Source organism: Chiloscyllium punctatum, chromosome 49 (genome assembly GCF_047496795.1).
Source record: "Chiloscyllium punctatum isolate Juve2018m chromosome 49, sChiPun1.3, whole genome shotgun sequence".
Taxonomy (NCBI): Eukaryota; Metazoa; Chordata; class Chondrichthyes; order Orectolobiformes; family Hemiscylliidae; genus Chiloscyllium; species Chiloscyllium punctatum.
In genome coordinates, this window is record NC_092787.1 from 40523919 (window position 1) to 40549490 (window position 25572).

Sequence of the window (25572 nt, forward strand, 5' to 3'; positions counted from 1 at the left end):
TAAACCTGATTCTCCATCTACTGTTTGAATTGGAACAAGCCCACCCTCTATAGGTGAATAGATGCTACTACACAAGGGAAATCATCGGAGATTGCAGAGAATTTGAGAGAATTAAGGCAACGCTTTCATTTTCTTAAAATATAATTTATTCATGAAAAATGAATATTAAAAAGTATACAACCATTCAAAACTGACATTGTATAAGGTGTAAGTTAAAACTCTCTAATTTGTATGTTACACTTTCAAACAGATAATATTTACAGAACATGTCTTTAACTATTAGAAACTTGATTAAATCCTTACTGATTGATATCTCGATAGCTACAATTCAAATCAGTGACCTTTCATGATGAATACTATAGATATTGATACTTATATTTATATTGTTTGATTGTGTTTCACTCATTAATGTTGTTTTGATCCTGCAATCATGTAAAATAACTTTAGCAAGGAAACCAGTTTAATATTGCAATATTTTACAATGTAGGAAAACAGCTAATGAACACAAATTATGGTAAAGGTTCTTCAGTACCTCAGGTTTATTTTAAGTTCAGCAATGAGATCCCAATTCTAACAGAAAGGTTTTCTGTTGAGAGAAAATAGCATTTGGTTCAATTTCATGTCATATTCATATTCACACACACACACACAGACACAAGTAGACACACACATGCACACAGATAGGCACACACTCACAGAGGCTGACACAGTCACACAGTTATGAACCCAGCAGAAGGTAAACCTGGGTAAGCCAGATCCAGAATGAAACCTGGTTTGAAAGTAAATATGTTTAATTTTTGCTGCCATATTACTCGCAGACGTTCTTTAACAACAGAATGTAAGTTTGTCATGCAAAAGAGAGAGAAACAAACAATCAACCAAAACCTCATATAATGCTATTCATGAAACCATTGTCGATTATTGTAAAACTCACCTGGTTCACTAATGTCCTTTAGGGAAGGAAACTGCCATCCTTACCTGGTCTGGCCTACATATGACTCCAGACCCACAGCAATGTGGCTGACTCTTAGCTGCCCTCTGGGTAATTAGGGATGGGTAATAAATGTTGGCCTGCTAGTGATTCCCCAAGTACATATCATGTCTAACTAATATTGTAAATCTTGAGGTATCTCTACAGGTTTCCTTGAATTTCCTAAGTGACCTTGCTGAGCGTTGCCATTGTTCTTCCTATAAGTACGAGACAATGTTGACTATTTGGTCTAATATTTCAGTATTTACTAATCAGATTGTAGGAGGTTCACTTTGTGAACTGTCTGTCTCAAGTACCTGACATACATGCTCTTTCTTATTTTCCTCCCTCCTTTATTGCTTTAAATGAGTTTGAGTGGCATAACAGATTCATTCTTCTGTGACGAGAAATATCTATCAGATAATTTACTAACCCTCTTAATGACTTTAAATGGATCACTAAATCTTGCGTACAGAGACTCACCTTGCAAAGGCAAGGATACCAATACTTCATCTCCCACTTGAAACATTTTAGAATGTTTGTCTGCTGATTCTTTTATTTGAGACTATGAAACCTTCAAACACTCCTCTGCTACACTTCCCAGGAGCTCTTCTAGAAACATGGACAATTAATCCAACATAGAGGATTCATCTTTCTGCCTTAAACAGTTCTCATTAATCAGTTTTAATGATTTCATACCATAAGCTAATTGCTATGGACTAAATCCAGTAGCTTCACAGTAGAATTGGGACAAAATCTGGCTCAACTCTGTGGATACTTATGACAATGTGCCTTCCTCCGTATTTTGACAGTGTGATGGTATCTGTTCAAAACTTCCTGTGTCAGACGATTTGAACTGTCTTATACACAAATTGCTTTTCATGTCACACTACAACTTAGTCTTTTAATTGATCATCTAGTAAAGATTAAAGAATTGAGCTAATGTTTTACACTATCACCGTAGCCATAATTGTCCTTAAAGAAATAATTTCTGGAATTTGAGTTATCATATCCATAACAGTAAGGATGTACTGGTGTTCAGTTCTTGTTTTCGGTAATGGTCTGACAAAATTAATGAGTACTTGAGTGAATCGTTCTTCAAAAACTACTATGCGTATCAAATTTCTGATTGCATGTTGGGATTTTCCACTACCTGACACATATGTCATTTTATAGAACCTCTGTATATGGCTATGAAGTCTTGGGCATATAAAATACTGACTTATCAATGTTTAACTTTATTGTATTGAGATATGTCCTGCCTTTGGAATGTCATGCGCTATTTGCAATATCTCCTTATGATATAAGGCCAGTGCCACTACAGATAAACATCTGTCCATTCCTCATCTGCAAGCCTAAGAAGTTGGATATGCTTCTATATCAAATCTATGCTTTTAGTATAATAAAAACACTCCAGTGAGCTGACTGTATTAACTTGCTGAAATAAATTGCTGGACAAACTCAGCAGATCTGGCAGCATCTCTGGAGAGAAAGCAAAATCAACATTTTGAGTCCAATGGCCCTACTGAGTTGCTCCAGCATTTTGTTTGTTTCAGGATTTCCAGAATCTGCAATTCTTCATTGTTAGTGTTAGTTTCTTTATCTCTATCATTTCTTTGTCATTTATATAAATTATCTGGATATGAACCTAGGATGTATAGTTAGTAAGTTTGCAGGTGACACCAAAATTGGAAGTGTAGTGGACAGCGAAGAAGTACAATGGGATCTTGACCAGTTGCAACTCTCTGGTCTTCAACCTGGGTTCTCATTATAAAAAAAAAGGTATTAAGTTTCTTAATTTCTTGTAAGAGACTAATTTATTCCTTATACCCTTGTCAAAATGACCGTGTTTTGTTCTTTCAAATTCAATGTAGGTTTGCCCAGGCTACTTCAACAAATTCCGGAGTTTTTGCTCGTATGATTCAGAAATTGACTCAAATGCATGCAATATGGCCTTTTCTTTCAGAGCATAAACCATAGAGACCACTTCTGACTTCAACACATAAAACAGGGGAGGCAATGCTTAATGTTATTATAGCTAGATCATTAATCCAGTGACCCACATCATGTCCGGGGACCTGGATTTGAATCCCATCACAGTAGACCCATTGGGCTCAATGACCTAATTCTGCCCTAAGCCTTATAGTCTTGAGGAAGTGGAGATAAGAGAACTTGAATTTCAAACACAAGAGAAAGAACAGGCATATCAAATCGGAATTGAGGATTATCAGTAAGGTTCTGGCAGATCTGATAATACTCAAATTTATTTTCTTTCCTTACCTCCATAACCCTTTATTCCCTTACTTATTAAAGGTCTGTCTACCCCAGCCTGACAGCCCTCCGCAATAAGGAATTTACAGATTCACAAACCATCAGAAAGAGGAAATTCCTCCTCGTCTCTGTCTTAAATGTGTGACCCCTTGTATGCTCTTTTGGTCTTAAACTCCCCTATAGGGGCAAACAACCTCTCCATATCTACCTTGTCAAGTCCCCTGAAAATCTTGTATGCTTTAATAAGGTAGTCTGTTATTTTTCTGCATTCCAACAAGTAACAAGTATCCCAAAACATTCACACCCCTCGTGCTGTTCAGTTGCCGAGGAGCCAATCACAATTGTCGGCAAGCAGAAGAACTTTGTCATCTATAACTGGTCACGAGTCCACAATCCAATCAGCTCTTTGTCTTTGAAATCTCTATTTATGCGCACACTTTGACTCCAGCTCACCTGCAAACTAGGCTTCACCCAGTGTTTGAACAGCAGCTGCGTAAACAGCACCTTCAGGAATCCTTTAGTTTTTAAAACAGTTCTTTTCCTCATTTCAGTCCACAGTCAAAAATACAGTAAACCAGAAAAGTTAGAGTCTTCACAGTTGTCAGGTTCCTGTATTCCATTCATATACTCTGTCGTCATGACCAATTTATGAATATCATAGGTTCAAACTAATGTTCCCACTAACCTGTATCAATCTCAGACTGCTGGTAATAAGGATTCTGATTTGACATTTTTCTGTATCCTGTGGAAATGACAGTAAACTTAACCTTTTCTTACCCAGGTTGCTGTGATGTAGAGACAGGAGTTAGTTTGTGGGTCACTACAAAGTAATGCAGACATTGTAGAACTGCCAAGGATGACAAAAGACATTTGACATGGTGACCTCATTCCTCTAGTGTTCCTATCTACCCAACTTGCAACATCTTCCTGAGTTCTCAGACTTTTGAATCTATTTCTAAATCTTTGATGAAAGTATATTTTTTCAGGATTGGTTTTAAATTTACTATTTATATTCTTGGTCACTGGTTTATGAAATCCATGCCATTTAATATGGTGTACAGTAACCTTTATGAGAGCTACTCATAATGAAATGCAGAATGTAAGGATGTAGTGCTCACTTCCTCATGACCTCAAATGTGAAAGAAATGAGTTATGTTTGAATGCTAATTTCTGCACTTTCGCTAATGCATTGATTTCTCTTTGGAGAGTCGCAGCATTAAATCGACCCAGTTCTCTAAATAAAGCCTGACAAAAGCTTCAACAAATCACTACAGATTTACACTTGACTGGTTTTATCCGAGATTACTTGATAGAGGTGTACAAGGCAATGAGAGGCATAAATAGAGTAGATAGCCAGAGACCTTTCCCAGGGCAGAAATGGCTGTGATGAGGGGTCATGATTTTAAGGTGATTGGTGGCACGGTGGCTCAGTGGTTAGCACTGCTGCCTCACAGCACCAGGGTCCCAGTTTCGATTCCAGCCATGGGTGATTGTTTGTGTGGAGTTTGCACATTCTCCCAGTGTCTGTGTGGGTTTTCTCCGGGTGCTCCGGTTTCCTCCCACAGTCCAAAGATGTGCAGGTCAGGTGAATTGGCCATGCTAAATTGCCTGTAGTGTTAGGTGCATTAGTCAAAGGGGAAATGGGTCTGGGTGGGTTGCTCTTCGGAGGGTCTGTGTGGACTGGTTGGGCCGAAGGACCTGTTTCCACACTGTAGGGAATCTACTATACTACAGATTTACACTTGACTGGTCTTATCCCAGATGACTTGATAGAGGTGTACAAGGCAATGAGAGGCATAAATAGAGAAGATACCCAGAGACTTTTCCTCAGGCAGAAGTAGCTGTCCTGAGGGGTCATGATCTTCAGGTGATTGGAGGAAGGTATAGGGGAGATATCAGAGGTAGGTTCTTTACACAGAGAGTGGTAGGTGCGTGGAATGGTGGTAGAATCAGAGGCATTAGAGACATTTAAGCGACTGCTAGACAAGCACGTGGATGGCAGTAAATTGAGGGGTGTGTAGGCTAGGTTGATCGGAGATTAAGATAAATATTTGGCACAACATCGTGGGCCGAAGGGCCTGTACTGTACTGTACTGTTCTATGTTCCATGTTCTGTGAATGGGTCAGGACACTGATGGTGAAGGTCCACTGTGAAATGGCAATGGCAGAATGGTAATGTAGTAGACTAGTAATCCAATTATTAGGTGAAAGTGAGGACTGCAGATGCTGGAGATAGAGTTGAGAGCATGGTGCTGGAAAACACAGCAGGTCAGGCAGCATCTGAGGAGCAGGAAAATCGACGTTTCGGGCAAAAGCCATGCAAAAACCACAGCCATGTGATTGACTTTTAACTGCTCTCCAAGCATTTCAGGTATGGACAATAAATGCTGGTCCAGGTAGTGACACAAAAATCCCATAAAAAAAAACCTCTCAGATTCTCTTTGAAAATTGTGTTAACCAATGTTTTGGTCAATTCTGTGCACCTAGTTATGCATAATTCATTTTCCATTTACACCTAATCTATTTGCCTAAGTGCATAACAGAGTCATTATGTAAAAACCATACCCACACCTCCATGTCTAGAACACTCCTTATTTTATTGCTGTCAGAGTAGTTTAAACGATTTGCAATTCTTTCTACATCCAAGTTTAATTTAACTCCAGATTAACAATGGTCCAAGCACTGACCCCAATTCTACCCCAGTCATCCCCTCCCGCAATATCAAATGAAAGAAGATGAAAGTGTAAATTGAGAACTCCCCACATACTGGTTCCTAAGTATTCATTATTTTCTTTGTGACAAAGATCAAAGGCATTTTAAAATAATGTATAATGTTTCTGCAAAATCCTCCAGCTTTATCACATTATACTTAATGTTGTGTCCTCTCAGCTTCAGCCAACATAAGCAACAAAAGAAATCATAAGAAATAGGAGGAGGATGGTCTCTCAAGCCTGTGTCACTACTTAACTAGGTCATGGCTGATCTGAATGTGGCCTCTGCCCCACTTTGTTACTTGTCTCGATACCTTTGTAGACCAGAAATCTGGCTAACTCAGACTTCAATATACACAGTGAGCCAACCTCCAGTGCTCTCTGAGGAAGAGAGTTCCACAGAATAACAACTGTCTGACAGAAGAAATTCCACCCTAAATGGGCAATCCCTTATTTTGAAACAGCTTGCCCCTAGTTCTAGATACCTCCACTCGGGCATTCTCTCAGTATCTACTCTGTCAAGCCCCCTCTGAATTACAGATAAGGTCACCTTGACTAAGATCGGAAGAAATAGGAGCAGGAGTAGGCCTTTCGGCCCCTCAAGCCTGGTCTGCCATTCAATAGGATCATGGCTGATCCCACATTCCTCATGTCTGTGTTCCTCCCATTTCCCCATAACCCTCAATTCGCCAATTTATCAAGAATCTATCCATCTCAGCCTTAAATATATACAAGGACTCTACTTGTAGCTATCTGTATAATGATTCCAAAGACTGTCAACTCTCTGACAGAAGAAATTTCTCCTCATTTCAGTCTTATATCGGCACCCCTTTATTCTGAGACTATGCCCTGTGGTCCTAGACTCTTCCATGGGGGGACACATCCTCTCAGCATTTACCCTGTTAAGCCCCGTAAGAATCCTGTACATTTCAATGAAATCACCTCTCATTCTTTTAAACTCCAGTGCGTAGAGTCCCAGCCTATTTGACCTTTACTCATCAGACAATCCCTCCATTGTGGGGATCATCCCACTGAACTTTTCTGTGAACTGCCTTCAATGAAATGCTATCTTTCCTGAAATAAGGGGTCCAAAAAAAAACTCTAGATTGTTCTCACCAGCACCTGTACAGTTGCAGTAGGACTCCCCTGCTGTTAAACTCCAACCCCATTGAAAGAAGGGCCAAATTCCACTACCCTTCCTGATTACCTGTTGCACCTGTGTGCTAGCTTTCTGTGTTTCATACACAATTTCTCCATGTCCTTTGAACTGCAGCATTTGACCATTTTTCTCCATTTAAGTATTTTGTTCATTCATTCTCCCTTCCAAAATGAACATGTTCCCACATTATACTCCATTTGCCGACTTTCTGCTCACTTCCTTAACCTGTCAATATCTCTCTATAAACTGTTTGTGGCCCTCTCTCATTTTGCCTTTCCAACAATTTTGTGTCATCTAAAAATTTAATTCAAGTACATTCGCTTCGTTCTTCCAAGTCATTAATACATATTGTAACAGATCAACAACACCGGGTAGATCTGGAAAGGACCAGCTGCAGCTACAACACAGGGCTACTTACATATCAAACAGCATAAGCAGCATGCAATGGACAGAGCTAAGCAATCCCACAACCAGCGGATCAGATCTAAGCTTTGCAGACCTGCCACATCCTGTCGTAAATTAAATTAAACAACTCACTGCAGGAGGAGGTTCCACAAATATTCCCATCCTCAATAATGATGGAGCTAAGCACATCACAAAAGCTGAACTGTTTGCAACAATCCTCATCCAGAAATGCCAAGTGGATGATCCAGCTTAGCCTCTTACAGTGGACCCCGGCAGCATAGATACCAGACTTCAGGCAATTCAATTCACCACGTGATATCAAAAAATGGTTGGAGGCACTGGATACTGCAGAGACTGTGGGCCTTGACAGCATTCTGGCAATACCACTGAAGACAGAAAGAAAATAATGTAATACTGGAAATCTGAAATAACAAAAGTACTGGAAAGACCGAACAGGTCGAGCAGTATCTGTGGAGAGGAACTGAGTTAATGTTTCTGGTCGATGACCTTTCATCAGAACTAAAGAAAAATAGAAACAGCAAAGTTTTTAAGCCGATGGTAAGCAAAGAAAGGACAGGAAGCAGTTCTGAGGAGCTCCGTGATAGCATGGTGGAGGCGGAGATTAACTAACCAAAGATTGCAATGGTACAACAGGCATAAAAAGTGTAAATGGATACACTTTATTCTCACTCTGAACAACTTTCAACCCCACTTACTTCCTCCAAATAATTGCTATGGGTATTGCTATGGAACTAGCTATGAATGTGTGATTGTGGGATAGGTGAAACTTTCAATATTCCAGACCTACTCAGCCCACTTCCCTTCTTCTGATATTGGTGGCTGCTTCACGTCTCAGCCACCTTTAGCCTGAAGTGCCAAGTATATAATCCATTGGTTCCCCTCAGCATCACAGATCCAGTCTTCAGCCAAGGTGATTACTCCACATGATATCCATCCAGAAACAGTCAGAGACATAGAACATAGAACATAGAACATAGAACATAGAAGAATACAGCGCAGTACAGGCCCTTCGGCCCTTGATGTTGCGCCGATCCAAGCCCACCTACCCTACACTAGCCCACTATCCTCCATATGTCTATCCAATGCCCGCTTAAATGCCCATAAAGAGGGAGAGTCCACCACTGCTCCTGGCAGGGCATTCCATGAACTCACGACTCGCTGAGTAAAGAATCTACCCCTAACATCTGTCCTATACCTACCACCCCTTAATTTAAAGCTATGTCCCCTCGTAATAGCTGACTCCAGCTGACACTGGATACGGCAGTGGAAATAGTACCAAATATGTAAACTTGCCACACCCCTAGCCAGGGTACCCTGGCCGTTCCAATACAGCTAAAACATTGGCATCTACCCAACAATGTGGAACATTGCCCAGGTATATCCAGTGCACAAAAAGTAGGACAAATCTAATCTGCCCAATTACTGCCCCGTCAGTCATCAACAGTTCTGTCAAGTGACACATCTGGTTTCTGATACTCAGTTTTTAGGTTCTGACAGTCACTCAGCTTCTGACCTCATTATAGTCTTAGTCTAAACATAGACCACTGAGCTGAACTCCTAAGGTGAGAGTGATAGTCCTTAACGTCAAGGCACCATTTTACCAAGTTTTGGCATCAAGCGAAACTGGAATCAATGGTAATCAGATATAAAACTCTTCATTGATTGGAATTGTGCCTTACACAGATGAAAATAGTTCTTGTCCCCTCACTCTGTAGTGGGCTTTTGCCCCCTTAGCCATGCCCTGTATCAGTTTTTGCCCTCACAGGTAAACTTGGGTGGGTTAATGCCAACTCACCTTAGTTCTGGATAGATTTTTGCTTCCTGAATCCTGTCCTGTGGGTTTCTGCTCATGCAGCTCTGCCCTGGGCCAGTTTTACCCTCCAGGGTGTCTAATTCTTGTCTCAGCCCTATCCTGGGTGAGTTTTTGCCCTTTCAGCCCTGTCCTAGATATTTTCTCTGACCCCTGAGGTGTACCCTAGATGGGTTATTGACCCCTGAGGTGTGCCCTGTGTTGGTTATTGCCCCCAAGGAGTACCCTGGATGCATTTTTGCCACCCTGAGGTGCACCCCGGGAGGATTATTGCCACTCTAAGGTGCACCCTGGGTGGTTAATGCTCCCTGAGGTGTCCCCTGGATGGGTTATTGACCCCTGAGATGGGCCCAGTGTTGGTTATTGCCCCCTGAGGTGTACTGTGTGGGTTAATGCCCCCGGAGTTGTACCAGGATGGGTTATTGCCTCTTGAGGTGTACATGCTGTGTGTCAGGTATCTGTCAGTTTCTGACGTCTTGCTGCAGGTGGGAGGGGAGGAGCTGCCGGCTCCTGGAGCAGGAACACAAGTGACTCCGGGAGCGAGGGGAAGACACGGGTGACTCCGGGAGCGAGGGGAGGACACGGGTGACTCCGGGAGCGAGGGGAAGACACGGGTGACTCCGGGAGCAGGGGGGAGGACACGGGTGACTCCGGGAGCAGGGGGGAGGACACGGGTGACTCCGGGAGCAGGGGGGACGACACAGGTGACTCCGGGAGCAGGGGAAGGGGGGACACGGGTGACTCCGGGAGCAGGGGGGGAAACACAGGTGACTCCGGGAGTAGGAGGGACACAGGTGACTCCGGGAGTAGGGAGGACATAGGTGACTCCGGGAGCAGTGGGGAGACAGAGGTGACTCCGGGAGCAGTGAGGGGACACAGGGGACTCCAGGAGTAGGGAGGACATAGGTGACTCCGGGAGTAGGAGGGACACAGGTGACTCCGGGAGTAGGGAGGACATAGGTGACTCCGGGAGCAGTGGGGGGACACAGGTGACTCCGGGAGCAGTGGGGGGATACAGGTGACTCCGGGAGCAGTGGGGGGATACAGGTGACTCCGGGAGTAGGGAGGACATAGGTGACTCCGGGAGTAGGGAGGACATAGGTGACTCCGGGAGCAGTGGGGGGACGCAGGTGACTCCGGGAGTAGGAGGGACACAGGTGACTCCGGGAGCAGTGGGGGGACAGAGGTGACTCCGGGAGTAGGAGGGACACAGGTGACTCCGGGAGCAGTGGGGGGACAGAGGTGACTCCGGGAGTAGGAGGGACACAGGTGACTCCGGGAGTAGCTGGCGCCGCAGCGGGTCCGGGTCTGGGAGCGGGTCCGGGAGCCGGAGCGGGTCCGGGAGCACGGGGAGGCGGCTGCTGCAGCTGGCCATGCCGCTGGAGCTGGGGAGCGGCTGGTTCCCGGGGCTGGTGCCCGCTCTCACGCTGCTCCTCCCGGCTCTGGCCGTGCTCCTCGCCCTCCGCCTGTGCCTCGCTCCCCTGCAGCTCCTCCGAGCCCCGCACCAGGTCGGCTACACCCCCGAGCCCGGCACCAGCAAGAGCCAGGCGGCCGCTGATGTCAGGAGGAGGCGGAAGAGGGGCGAGCTGCCCCCGGTCTATCCGAACGGCTGGTACCGGCTCGTGGACTCACAGGAACTCCGCCAGGGCCAGGTGAAGAATGTCACCATCTTCGGTAAGAAGGGTTCGGTGGGGGGTTGGCGTGAGGGTGCAGGGGGAACGGTGGCTCCTGGGGTTAACGTGGGGAGGGGACTGGTGCTGCTGTTAGGGGTTTGCTGGAGGTGGGTCGCTGCTGGGATACAGGGGGAGTTGGGTGGATTTGGTGGGTGCTGGGGGTCAGATTTAGAGGGAGTGGGTGCTAGGGATAGGGATTTCTAGGGGACAGATGTGTAGCTGCCAGAGTTGTGTGCAGACCATGAGTTTTCCCAGTTGTCCGTCTAATCTGCAGTGAGTTTTGTTATATTAAAGGGTGGCATCTGTAACCACAGTGATGAGAATCTGATACTGAACCGCAGGAGCTTGGCTTATTACTCAGCAACTAAGCCTATGTTGTTGGGCAGTGTATCAGTAATTACTGTATTCTATTTCAGCAACCAGAGCCAGTGGTATCAAATGTTAATCTGGATAATCTGCACTGATTTGTGAGATAGAGTGACATCAGCAATGCGTGTAAAAATGTGGATATACTGTATTGCTATTTTCTGAGATTGGGCAGGGAGCTGCTAAAAAAAGGGACCCTGCTCTCATTCTACACTTTGGCTAAGAAGTTGCTACAATGCTCAATGTCTTATGTTCAGGTTCTCTGTTGGTGTACAGACTGTGACCAGTTCAAATTGAGGCAGGGTAGGGGTCATGTTGTTAGAGAACAGTTCAGTCCAATTTATTGTCTGACCTGACCATGAAGGTGCAAGGGAATATGGTTCAGAAGGATCAGGGCCACAGGCTTAAAAACTAAGCAAAGAGTAAACCAGGGTCCAACAAAAACTAAGCATGTGGGAAAGATATGCTGTCTGTATTACAGGTAAGAACCTATACATCAGGTATGAGGCACACTTGGTTGCTGTATGTGGTGCAGGTCTGGATGTTCTTCAGTTGGGTTGTGGTGATCACCTGAGCCATCTTCCATTTTATCTGGATGTTTCTAGTGACATAATGTAAAACTGTCTGGATAAACTGGGGGAAATATACCCAAAAATCACCCTTATCCTGATGGTCACCTTTAAGTGCAGCTGCATCTAGCTTTGAGTTGACCCTCAGTACACAAACACCAAGTGTCACTAGATTAGATTCCCTACAGTGTGGAAACAGGCCCTTTGGCCCTACAAGTCCACACCGACCCTCCGAAGAGTAACCCACCCAGACACATTTCCCTCTGACTAATGCACCTAACGCTGTGGGTAACTTAGCGTGGCCAATTCACCTGGCCTGCACATCTTTGGATTGTGGAAGGAAACTGGAGCAAACCCACACAGACACGGGGGAAATGTGCAAACTCCACACAGACAGTCACCTGAGGCTGGAATCGAACCTGAGTTCCTGGCGCTGTGAGGCAGCAGAGCCAACCACTAAGCCACCGTGCTGCCTTTACTGAGGTTCTATCGTTCCCTGTGAAGGATTGATCTGGCCACATTGTTGTGGAATGCTCATATCCCTCATGGAGTAATTTCACAGAAAAACACCTTTAACCACATGTCTATCAGGCAAGTAACATCCTTGAGACAATGTAGGAAAAACACAGAAGGCTGACCTTAACTTTCAGAGTCAATTGACAGAATGGCTCATCTCTAGAACTTACAAATAAGCACCAAAATGCAGTTTGGCTGCTGGTGAGTGGCCAGATCAATCCTGTACACCCAGAGTTTCACTCTTTCCCCCACCTCCAGGATTGCTGTGTCAGGTACAAGACAGTTGACACCTCCTCCTAGAAAGTGTCCTTGCAAAGATAGTCTGGAGAGAGATGCAGTGGGTTTTTGTTTTGACAAGGTTCATCCCGAGACGCTCCATGATCCAGGTCTCTGCTCTATGATCTGGGAAGTACCAAGGCAAACATCAACTGTGCCTGGAGGGTCATCACCTCCGAGAAAGACACTCTGGTCTGCCTGAAACCTGTTGGCCTCACAGTTCATTGTGTTGTCCTTGACCAGGTGCAGACAGGCACATCCCAAGGTCCAGAACTACATGCTGAGGGATGCACTAAAGCTTGGGTTAGCCATTGCAGGGCTGTGATGAGGAAAGGTCGTTCCCTCAGATCTTTCTGCTGTAGAACGTTGAGGGGCAGGGAGGTGTCCAGCCCCTCAGGCTATGTCCTTCTCACACACAACCTATGTCGTGGATCAAGAGTATTGAAAATATATTGAAGCACCTCAGAGTGCAACATGGGTTAAAAAGGAAAACTTGCATCTTTTGCAATTTCCACTTTGAATTGTTTTTGTATTCAGGCCATGTCCTTGACATGGAATGCATTTTGTAAATATTACAACTTATTGAGTGTAACATGCTTTGTTGGGACTAGTTCATTATTGCAAATTCTCTAAGATTCAGTTGAAAGTTTTCACTTTAATGATATGAGAAATGTATACTTAAGTTCTTACAATACTAACAGTGGTGATGGGTGGAATAAGCTGCAAAACTCTGGGCCCAAATTTGGGATCTGATTTCTAAAACATAAGTAGTGATCCTCACTAAAAATCTGAAGACAGTGGCTAATTCGGAATCTGTCAGCGTAGGTCACAGCTGGGCCTCTTAGCTCTTTACCTTTAGCACTTTAATGTGTTGTCTTTTACTAATCTCCTGTAAATGACCAACAGTTGATTTAGATGAAGTGTGTGGTATAGGTTTGATTTTTTTTTTAAATCATCCATGGCCATTGCACAGGCACTGAAATTCCTAAACTCATTGATAAGTTGAGTGGTAGGCCCAATGAAGGGTGAAGGAGGATATGTCAGGATCAGCACCAGGCATACCTAAACATGAGGTGTCAACTTGATGAAACTACAGGACTACTTGCATGTCAAAAAGCATAAGGAGCGAGTGATCGAGCTAAGTAATCTCAACCAACAGATCTAAATTCTGCACTCCTGCCACATCCAGTCATTAATGGTGGTGCGAATGATCAATTAAACAACTCACTGGAGGAAAAGGCTCCCTAAACATTCCCATCACCAATAAGTGGGCATTTGCAGCTGTCTTCAGCCAGGAGTGCTGAGTGGATGATCCATCCTGGCTGTCTCCAGTGATCCCCAGCATCACAGGTACCAGTCTTCACCCAATTCGATTATGATATTAATAAACAGTTGGAGACACTGGATACTGCAAATGTTATGGGCCCTCACAACATTCTGGCAATAGAACTGTGCTCCAGAAACTGCTCTACTTCTAGCCAAGCTGTTAGCACCACTCTAATACTGGCATCTGCCTGACCACATGGAAAATTTGCCCAGGTATGTCCTATCCACAAAGTGTAGGGTTAGTTTAACCCAGCCAATTACTAGCCTATTCATCAACTCGTCAGCAGTGATGGAAGGAATGGTCAATCGTGCTAGCAAACCCTGCAACCACACAGGATCAATGTGGATTTCACCAGTTTCCTCATTCCACCCTCCCCACCCCCCAACACTATCCCAGTCCCAAGCCTCCAACATGGCTTCGCCCTCTTGACCTGTCCATCACCTTTCCCATCTATCCGCTCCACTCTCCTCTCCGACCTATCACCTTCTCTCCCACCTTCATCTACCTATTGCATTCTCAGTTACCCTCCCCCAGCCCCACCCCCTTCCCATTTATCTCTCAGCAACGCCCACCCCACCCCACAAGCCTCATTCCTGATGAAGGGTTGATACCCAAAACGCCAATTCTCCTGCTCCTCGGCTACTGCCTGACCTGTTGTGCTTTTCCAGCACCACGCTCTCGACTCTGATCTCCAGCATCTGCAGTCCTCACATTCTCCTATCAAACAGTAATTGTACAACAATGGACTACTGACTAATACAGAACTTAATTTCTGACAGGGTCACTCAGGTCCTGCCCTCGTTACAGCTTTGGTTCAACTATGGATATAAGAGCTCAGCTCCAGAGGGTGAGGTGAGAGTGATAGCCCTTGACAACAAGGCTGCATTTGACTAAATGTGGCATCAAGGAACTCTAGTACAACTGGAATCATTAGGACTAGGGGCAAAACTCTCCACCGGTGACAGCCATACCTGACACAAAGGAAGATGGTTAGGGCTGTTGGAGATCAGTTTTCTCAGCTCCAGGACATCTCTATAGGATGCTCCTCAGGACAGTGTCCTTTACCCAACCATCATTAGCTGCTTCATCAATGACCTTCCCTCTATTTTAAGGTCAGAAGTAGGGCTGTTTGTGATGACTGTTCAGTGTTCAGCACCACTTACGACTGCTCAGATACTGGAGCACTCCATGTCAAAATGCAGCGAGAACTGAACAAAACATAGATTTGGGCTGATAAGTGATAAGTAACAATCACACCATAGTGAGTTTTCAGAAGATTTGTAGCTCAGATTGAGGTTCTGGGTGTAGGTTTGCTCACTGAGCTGGAAGGATCATTTTCAGATGTTTTGTCATCATAGTAGGTAACATCTTCAGTGGGCTTCCACACAAAGCTTCACCCAGAGACTCACTGAAGATGTTACCTAGTATGGTGACAAAATGTCTGAAAATGAACCTTCCAGCTCAGCAAGCAAACCTACATCCAGAATCATACCATACAAGCGCCAGGCATTGACTATCTCCAACAAATGAGAATTTAACCATCCTCCCTTAACATTTCATGGCATTGCCATCACTGAATCTCCCACTATCAACATCCTGACCAGAAACAGATCTGGACTAGCCATATAAATCCCATCGTTCGGTCAGACGCTCCCAATCCTGCGGCAAGTAACAGACCTCCTGACTGCCCAAACTCTGTCCACCATCTGCAAGGTGCAAATCAGGAGTGTGAGGAAATACTCCCTACTTGCTTGGATGGGTGCAGCACTCAAGTTTGACATCATCCAGGAGAAAGCAGCCCCTGCTTGATTGGATCACAAGCATCCACTGCCCCCACCACAGACACTCAGTATTAAGAGTGTGTGCTATTTACAAGATGCATTGTAGAAATTTACCAAGGCCCTTTGGGCAGCACATTCCAAACCCATGATTACTGCATCTAGAAAGACAAGGGCAGTCGATACATGGGAACACAATTACCTGCAAGTTTCTCTCCAAACCACTGACCAACTTGATTTGGAAATATATCCCCATTCCTTCACTGTCACTGGGTTAAAACCCTTGAATTCTCTCCTTTACAGCACTGTGGGTTGACATGTTTCAAATAGACTATAATGATTCAAGAATTCAGCTTGCCCACTACCACCTCCCAGGCAACTAGGGATTGCTGATGTCTCATCCTGGGAATGAACAAAAGATAGAGCATCCTTTCGGAATGATGGGAGCCTCCCATTTATGGAAAATCACACTTGCATAGGCAATGGCTGAGAGCAACACGAAAGCTTGCTAAACCTGTTGTTCAAATTTTTGAGATAGTTTACTTTTCAAGGTAATTTGAGATGGAGGTGCCTGCTCTACCTTGAAGAAAAATGATCAATAAAGGGTGGTCTTCCTGTCTGCAATGCAGTAAGAGCTGGGCGCGTGTTGGGAGAGTGCAGGGACTGCTATCCGCTTTATATTCACTCTTGGAGCATATACACAGGTGACCTTGGCGAAGCATAGTATGAAAAAATGTGGCACTATAAATCTGTGCACTATCACCTATACAGTAAATCGCGATCAATGTCCAAGAAATCACTGACAGCCTGGAGGTTTAACTCTAGTGATTGTCTTTAAACTGTGCTGTGATAGCAGTGTTATAATATTGCCTGAATCTCTCAAAATAGGTACATGCACCTCATGCATTTGTACTGAACCACCTACCAAGTTTAAAACAAAGAACATTACTGCAGAGGAACACGCCCTTCGGCCCTGCAAGCTTGTGCCGATCCAGATCTTCTATCCGAACCTGTCGCCTATTTTTGAAGGGTCTGTATCCCTTTGCTCCCTACCCATTCATGTATCTGTCTAGATACATCTTAAATGATACTATCATGCCCATCTCTACCACCTCCGCTGGTAAAATGTTCCAGGCACCCACCACCCTCTGCATAAAGAAGTTTTCGTGCACATCTCCCTTAAACTTTTACCCTCTCACCTTGAACTCGTGACCCCTAGTAATTGAGTCCCCCACTTTGGGGGAAAAAAGCTTCTTGCTGTCCACCTTGTCTATACCTCTCATGATTTTGTAGACTTCAATCTGGTCCCCCCTCAGCCTCTGTCTTTCTAATGAAAAAACCCTAATTTACTCAACCTCACTTCATAGCTAGCACACACCATACCAGGCAACATCCTGGTGAACCTCCTCTATACCCTCTCCAAAGCATCCACATCCTTTTGGCAATGTGGCAACTCGAACTGGACACAGTATTCCAAATGTGGCCAAACCAAAGTCTTATACAACTGTAACATATAACCTACCAACTCTTGTATTCAATACCCCAGCTGATGAAGGAAAGCATGCCATATGCCTCCTTGACCACCCTATCAACTTGCGTTGCCACCTTTAGGGAACAATGGACCTGAACACCCAGATCTTTCTGTACATCAAATTTCCCCAGGGATTTTAGACATCAAGAAAGTAAATTCTCAATAAACACACACATTCTGTTCTACCAAGTATTACAAAATGTTTAAAGTTTACATCCATTTGGAGGATTGAGACTGCAGGCTCAGTGATAGTGAGAACTATTGCTCATTATGTTGTTTCTAATCAGACCCATGGTTTTCAGCATCTGTATTACTTATGAACTATGTGGCCTGTCCCTAAGGTATTGTCTGGTGCTGAACTGACCCACTCAGTGCATTTTAAATAAAGAGGACTGAGGCAATGTGAAAGTAGTCACAGACCCATCAGTCTGTTGTGCTAGTCTCTAATCAACTGAAGTTGCTCCTGTTATATATCTTGGCCACACCCTTAGAATTCATGCCCTGAGACTCAGTGGGCTGTAGCACCATAACTTTCCTGGTTTTGTGTAGTGTGTACGAAAAGGACATGAGGTCTGCACATACCCAAAGCAGCACTTACTGTCGGGTTATTGTTCCATTCTGTCTTTGTGTCCCAACAGTCCTGAACATTTCTGCCTGGGGCTCCCAATTCTGGCTTCTACAGGAATGCAGAGCATTAATCTGGTCAAACTGCTTTCTCATGGTGTAGGAGAATCACAGTCTGGTTGGTGAATGATATATTGGTGTGGATAGTGGATTGGCTAACAGGGAAGTTAGGATAAATTGGTCATTTTCAAGATTGCAACCAGAGGAGTGCACAGAGTCTCAATTATTCATGATCAATGGTGTTTAAATGTGTCATGTGACCTTGTAGATGGGGCCCAATGGCTTTCTCACTGAGCAAGGGTGATGCTGAAACAGGGTGGATCAAAGCCATTCCATGGGATCAGAGCAGGCCTGATCAGATTTCTCATCGTAAATTATGCAAATTCATGAATAAGGCTGTCACTTGTCATCCTGAAAAGTTCCTGACCACTTTGGATTAATGTATCACAAAACTTTGGGCAACAGATAAAGCTAGCCGTTTGTCACTGTTACTATGAAGTAGCAATTTGAGTGATATTTCTCACTAAGGAAACATTGCTGTCAAGCCATAAAGACTTTCTGCCTGCCTCTCAAATTACTTGTGATATATGAATTTCAGTGTTGGTGTGATGCCATGTGTGTAGATCATATGTCACAGACTGGCGGATCTCTACCCAGCTAGTTTTCATTGGCAAAACTTGTCAGAGCCAGAATTGATCTCTTAGGTCAAACAGAGCCAACCTGCTTGTTTCAATATGTAAACAAAGCTTAGCACTTTACGATCAATCATCATTGACTGGTGCATTCTCCATGACGTAAAGGGAGGCGATAACTTATTGGTGTTATTGCTAAACTGTTAATCCAGACACCCGACTAATATTCTGGGGACCTGGGTTCAAATCCCACCATGGCAGATGTTGGAATTTGAATTCAAGAAAAAAAAAAGTCTGGAATCAAGGATCTACTGATGGCCATGAAACCCCTGACCTTCAGGGTAGGAAATCTGCCATCCTCACCATCCTTGCCTACATGTGACTCCAGACCCACAGCAATGTGATTAACTCTCAACTGCCCTCTGAAATGGCCTATCAAGCCACTCAGTTGTGCCGGTTGCTACAAAGTCTCAAAGAAATGAAACCAAACAGATCACTGGGCATTGACCTAGTCACCGGAAAAGAAACCACAGAAAAAGCCCTGTCAGCCGCACAAAGTCCTCCTTACTAACATCTGGGGGCCAGTGCCAAAATTGAGAGAGCAGTCTCACAGAATAATCATGCAACAATCTGACAGAGTGATACTTACAGAATCATATCTGCACAGGCAATATCCCAGGCACCACCATCACCATCCATGGATATGCTCTGTCCCACTGGCAGTACAGACACAGCAGAGGTGGTGGCATGTAGTATACAGTCAGGAGGAAGTTACCTTGGGAATCCTCAACATTTGACTTTTGACCCCATGAAGTTTCATGACTTCAGGTTAATCTTGGGCAAGGAAACCTCCTGCTGATTAGCACATATCGTCTCTCCTCGGCTGATCAGTCAGTACTCTTCCATGTTGAACAGCACTTGGAGGAAACACTGAGGATGGTAAGGGCACAGAATGTACCCTGGGTGGGGGATTTTAATGTACGCTACCAAGAGGGGCTCAGTTGCAGTACTACTGATCGAGCTGGTTGGGTCCTAAAGGACATAGCTGCTCGATTGAGTCAGCAGCAGTTGAAGGAACCAACAAGAGGGAATTTCATATTTGATCTCTTCCTTATCAATCTGCCAGCTGCAGATGCATCTGTTCATGACAGTGTTAGTAAGAGTGACCACTGCACAGTCCTTGTGGAGAGTCTCACCTTCAGACTGAGAATAACCTTCATCGTGTTGTGTGGCACTATCACTATGCTAAATGGGGCAGACTTCAAACAGATTAATAACTCAAGCCTGGCCATCCATGAGATCCATCAACAGTAGAATCATATACCAGCACAATCTGTAACCTCACGGACTGGCATATCCCCCACTCAGCCATTCCCATCAAGCCGGGGATCAACCCTGGTTCAATGGAGAGCGCAGGAGGGCATGCCTGGAGCATTGGCAAAAGTGAGGATTGCAGATGCTGGAGATCAGAGTCAAGGTTAAAGTGCAGTGCTGGAAAAGCACAGCAGGTCAGGCAGCATCCGAGGTGCAGGAGAGTCGATGGTTTGGGCCAGTGCCCTTCATCAGGGATGTGAGGGGGAGGGTGGGGGCGGGAAGGGGGCTGAGAGAGAAATAGGAGTGGGAATAAGGCTGGGGGAAAGGTCGGTGAGATGAGGACAGGTCAGTCGAAGGAAGATGGACAGGTATATCAGGTTAAGGTAGCAGTGCCGAGTTGGAGGGTTGGATCTGGGATGAGGTGGGGAGGGAAGGGAGATTTGGAAACTGGTGAAGTCAACGTTGTGTTTGTCGGATCCTGAGGCGGAAGATGAGGCGTTCTTTCTCCAGTCGGCAGGTGGCTCGGATTTGGCAGTGGCGGCAGCTCAGGATTTGCGTGCCCTTGGGGGAGTGAGGGGGGGGGGGGGGGGGGGGGGAGGTGGCATGGAAACTGGTCATCTACAGTCAGACACCACCACCAAATGTATACTTCCCATCCCCCACACCTATCTGCATTCTGCAGAGACCATTGCCTCCACAACTCCCTTGTTAGGTACACCCCCACCAACCCACCCTCTCCATCAAGCACCTTCCCCTCCCACCACACAAGGTCCAAGACCTGTGCCCACACCTTCCGCCCTCACCTCCATCCAAGGCCCTTAAGGATCATGTGAAATCTGACAGAGATTCTCCTGCACATCCACTACTGTAGCCATTACTCTTGATATGGTCTCCTCTACATCAGGGAGAGCAAGCGCCAACTTGTGGACCAGTTCTGGGAATATCTGTGTCCGCATGCACCAACCAACCCCACCGCCCTGTGGCCGACCATTTCAACCCCTCCACGCACCACGCACCCCCCGCCAAACTCCTCAAAGGACATTCAAATCCAGGGCTACCTCCACCGCCAAATCAAAGCCATCCACCAACTGGAGGAAGAACACCTCATATTCCACCTTGGCATCTATGACCACAAGGCATCAACATTAACTTCATTAGTTTCCAAATCTCCCCTCCCCCCACCTCATCCCAGATCCAACCCTCCAACTCAGTACTGCGCTCGACCTGTCCCGCTTGTCAATCTTCCTTCCCACCTATCCATACCACCGTCCCCACCAACCTATCACCTCCTACCTGTATCCACCTATTGCCATCTCACCTATCATTCCCCCCAGCCCCACCCCCACCCTGCTATTTACTCTCAGCCCTCTTCCCCCTCCACATTCCTGATGAAGGGCTAACACCCTGCAGCTCCTCTGCAGCTGCCTGACCTGCTGTGCTTTTTCCAGCGCCACATGTTTTGACTCCCCTCTAGCCAAGCTACTCCAGTACAGTTATAACATTGGCGTCTACCCAATAATGTGGAAAATTGCCCAGGTGCGCCCTGTACATACAAAGGAGGACAAATCCAACTTGGCAATTCCTGCCCCATCAATCTACTCTCGATCATCATTGAGTCATAGAAATGTATCGCATGGAAACAGACCCTTCGGTCCAACCCGTCCATGCCGACCAAATATCCCAAACCAATCTAGTCCCACCTGCCAGCACCCGGCCCATATCCCTCCAAACCCTTCCTATTCATATACCTATCTACATGCCTATTAAAAGTTGCAATTGTACCAGCCTCCACCACTTCCTCTGGCAGCTCATTCCATACGCGTACCACCCTTTGTGTGAAAAAGTTGCCCCTTAGATCCCTTTTATATCTTTCCCCTCTGACCCTAAACCTATGCCCTCTAGTTCTGGACTCCCCCACCCCAGGGAAGAGACTTTGCCTATTTATCCTATCCATGCCCCTCATAATTTTATAAACCTCTATAAGGTCACTCCTCAGCCTCCGACACTCCAGGGAAAACAGCCCTAGCCTATTCAACTTCTCCCTATAGCTCAAATCCTCCAACCCTGGCAACATCCTTGTAAATCTTTTCTGAACCCTTTCAAGTTTCACAACATCTTTCCGATAGGAAGGAGACCAGATTTGCATGTAATATTCCAACACTGGCCTAACCAATGTCCTGTACAGCTGCAACATGACCTCCCAACTCCTGTACTCAATAATCTGACCAATAAAGGAAAGCATACCAAACACCTTCTTCACTATCCTATCTATCTGTGACTCCATTTTCAAGGAGCTATGAACCTGTACTCCAAGGTCTCTTTGTTCAGCAACACTCCCTAAGACCTTACCATTAAGTGTATAAGTCCTGCTAAGATTTGCTTTCCAAAAATGCAGCACCTCACATTTATCTAAATAAAACTCCATCTGCCACTTCTCAGCCCATTGGCCCATCTGATCAAGATCCTGTTGTAATCTGAGGTAACCTTCTTCGCTGTCCACTACACCTCCAATTTTGGTGACATCTGCAAACGTACTAACTATACCTCTTATGCTCCCATCCAAATTATTTATATAAGTGATGAAAAGTAGTGGACTCAGCATCGATCCTACGGCAGTCCACTAGTCAGAGGCCTCCAGTCTGAAAAACAACCCTCCACCACCACCCTCTGTCTTCTACCTTTGAGCCAGTTCTGCATCCAAATGGCTAGTTCTCCCTGTATTCGTGAGATCTAACCTTGCTAATCAGTCTCCCATGGGGAACCTTGTCTTACTGACGTCCATATAGATCACATCTACTGCTCTGCCCTCATCAATGCACTTTGTTACTTCTTCAAAAAACTCAATCAAGTTTGTGAGACATGATTTCCCACGCACAAAGCCATGTTGACTCTCCCTAATCAGTCCTTGCCTTTCCAAATACATGTGCATCCTGTCCCTCAGGATTCCCTCCAGCAACCTGCCCACCACCGAGGTCAGGCTCACCGGTCTATGGTTCCCTGGCTTGTCCTTACCAAGTTTCTTAAAGAGTGGCACCACGTTAGCCAACCCCCAGTCTTCCGGCACCTTACCCGTAAGTATCAATGGTACAAGTATCTCAGCAAGGGGCCCAGTAATCACTTCTGTAGCTTCCCACAGAGTTCGGGGGTCAGGTCCTGGCATTTTATACACCTTTATGCATTTCAAGACACCCAGCATGTCCTCCTGTGTAATGTGGACATTTTGCAAGATATAACCATCTATATTCTCCATGTCCTTTTCCACAGTAAATACTGATGCAAAATAGGCATTTAGTATCTCCCCCATTTTCTGCGGCTCCACACAAAGGCCACCTTGCTGATCTTTGAGGGACCCTATTCTCTCCCTAGTTACCCCTTTGTCCGTAATGTATTTGTAAAAACCCTTTGGATTCTCCTTAACTCTATTTGCCGAAGCTATCTCATGTCCTCTTCAGTGTGCCGACCAGATATCCCAACCCAACCTAGTCCCACCCGCCAGCACCCGGCCCATATCCCTCCAAACCCTTCCTAAGTGATGGAAGGTGTCATCAACAGGGCAATCAAGCAGCATCTCCTCAGTGATAACCTGCTCAGCGACACTCAGTTAGGGTTCTGCCAGGCATGGTATAACTTGGTTTTTCTTGATGTGTTCATCGCCTCTTAGAACTAATCGAAACCGCCTGGTACCTTAAGGATGTTGAGTTCAAGACCTGTGGACTTGAAAGTGAGAAATGTTGATTGTAAATCAAGTGCATGTTCTCAACTTCCTTATATTCTTTGTTGTAGATTTGCTTATAGCATACCTTTTAATCTTGAGAGTTATGGCATCTGGATAATGCAGTTCCATCTCTTCACTATAACTTTTGTTTCTTCAGCAATGATATTCAGCACTCGCTCCTGTACAAGTTTTAAAGTTAATGAGATGTCTATTTAGCAAACCACTTCTGTCGAGCTCCAGTTTCCCTCTGAATGTATTGCGTATCTTTTCTGATGCCAGTTGTTCTACACATTAACATTTTTGACTCTAGTCATTAGACTTTCTGCTACTTTGAAACTGTGTCCTACTTCTACACAGCCTCTGGAAATGATCTATAGTTTTGCACATATACTTTTTTTTGTAATGGTTAGACACTGCTTGTGATTGTGGGGTTTTTATAGTCCACGGCACTAACGCTGAATCTTAGTATCTGCTGTTTGGCCCACTATTTGTGTTCCCTTGTTGTGTAATTGTCTCTTTAGAGAGTGTATAAACCTCAGAGTGGATAGGTTCCTTTCATCATCTCTGATACTATTATTTTGTCAGGATTTGGCTGTGAGCCTTCCTGGTATTGGTTTTCACAACAATCTGGAATTGCTGAAGTGAAATCTTCATTTAGACTGAATTAATTCTGGCAAGAACTGTTTCTAAGAGGGAGAACTGCTGTTGGAACTATTGATTTCTGATTTCAGAGCTTCATAATCATAATTTTCCATTAATATGTAGAGCTTGTTAATGAATTTATCTATAGATTTCCCTGCATGCTGAATTCTTTGGTTAAATCTTGTTGTTTGAAGAATTTTTGGTTCTTGGATTAAATTGCCAAAAGCTTGTGCATTTCCAGAAGTATTTGTCTTTTATGTTTTAGTGATTCCCAACATCAATGGCAGGTTCTAGTGAATACAATAGTGTGTTTCCTTAATCTACTTATGATTTGAGATTAAAGTTTGAAGCTATTGTGTCTCTTTAGCTGTTTTCTCTAAAATGTCCATTCCTATATTCTGTTTGGTCCACCTCTGATATTAAGTCATATAGGGAGCATTACTTCTCCTACAATGTCATCTTAATGTGATTATTTATTCTTTCTGTTTTAAAGTTTTTAAATTCTGTAGTACCTCAATGCTGTTGTAATCTCTTTCCCTTAAGAACTTTTATTACTAAAAATAAAAAGCTGCTTCATTTTCCATGTCTTAAAGCTTTGAAATGTGCAATACAGCAAAGCTGTCTTCTTTCTTTTAAAGCTTTAAGTTCTGTTAATGCTGTATTTCTGTCCTAACTTGTTGGTTTTCCTACATTTTTGCAGTCAAGATGTAGGCTTCTTGTCTTCAGCAAAATGGAGGTGTCCAGCTTTTCCTCCCCTTTGTACCTTGTGATATTAATCATACATTCCCACCACTGACCACCATGTGGTGTTTATGGGAAGTAAGATGTTGTCCCCAGTCCCCTTTACTGATCCTAAGGGCCTTGCTAGTTTAGCAGATGATCAACCCTCACTGATTCCTAACAAGGAGAGACTGTTGTCTTAACAAGATGTAGTTGTACTGTATGGTAGCAGTTACATTGATTCATTAGATGTTGCTAATAAGACTACACCAAGATGAATAATCTAGGTCCCACACTGCCCACCTCTCCAGATGTTCTTCCTGATCATCACCCAAGTTAGTGTGACATCATTAGATCGAGTGTAGCTTAATGTAGAGATGAAAATTAACTCTTCTGAGACCGTTGTATTCTACCACATTTATTGAAACAATTCAGATTCTGAGGGGCTTGACAATATTTGCTGAGAAGATGTTTACACTTGTTTTTGAGAACTTTTAAAAGGGGTGTTCCTTATTTTAGGTGGAGGTGAGGGGGATCTCATT

The 25572-nt window shown here is 44.6% G+C and overlaps 1 protein-coding gene across 2 annotated transcripts in view; it reads left to right on the plus strand.

The window, feature by feature from the left end:
* The first annotated feature begins 10110 nt into the window (after nt 1-10110).
* Nucleotides 10111-25572, plus strand: part of LOC140469624 (cholesterol 7-desaturase nvd) — a 67797-nt gene continuing 52335 nt past the window's right edge. The window contains exons 1-2 of one of the 2 annotated variants that reach the window (XM_072566308.1): nt 10111-10533; nt 10617-11021. In XM_072566308.1, coding sequence (XP_072422409.1) covers nt 10721-11021 — 301 coding nt within the window. In that variant the 5' untranslated portion in view covers nt 10111-10533; nt 10617-10720. Of the gene's footprint in view, nt 11022-25572 lie in introns of both variants that reach the window. The other variant, XM_072566307.1, reaches the window with a different exon arrangement.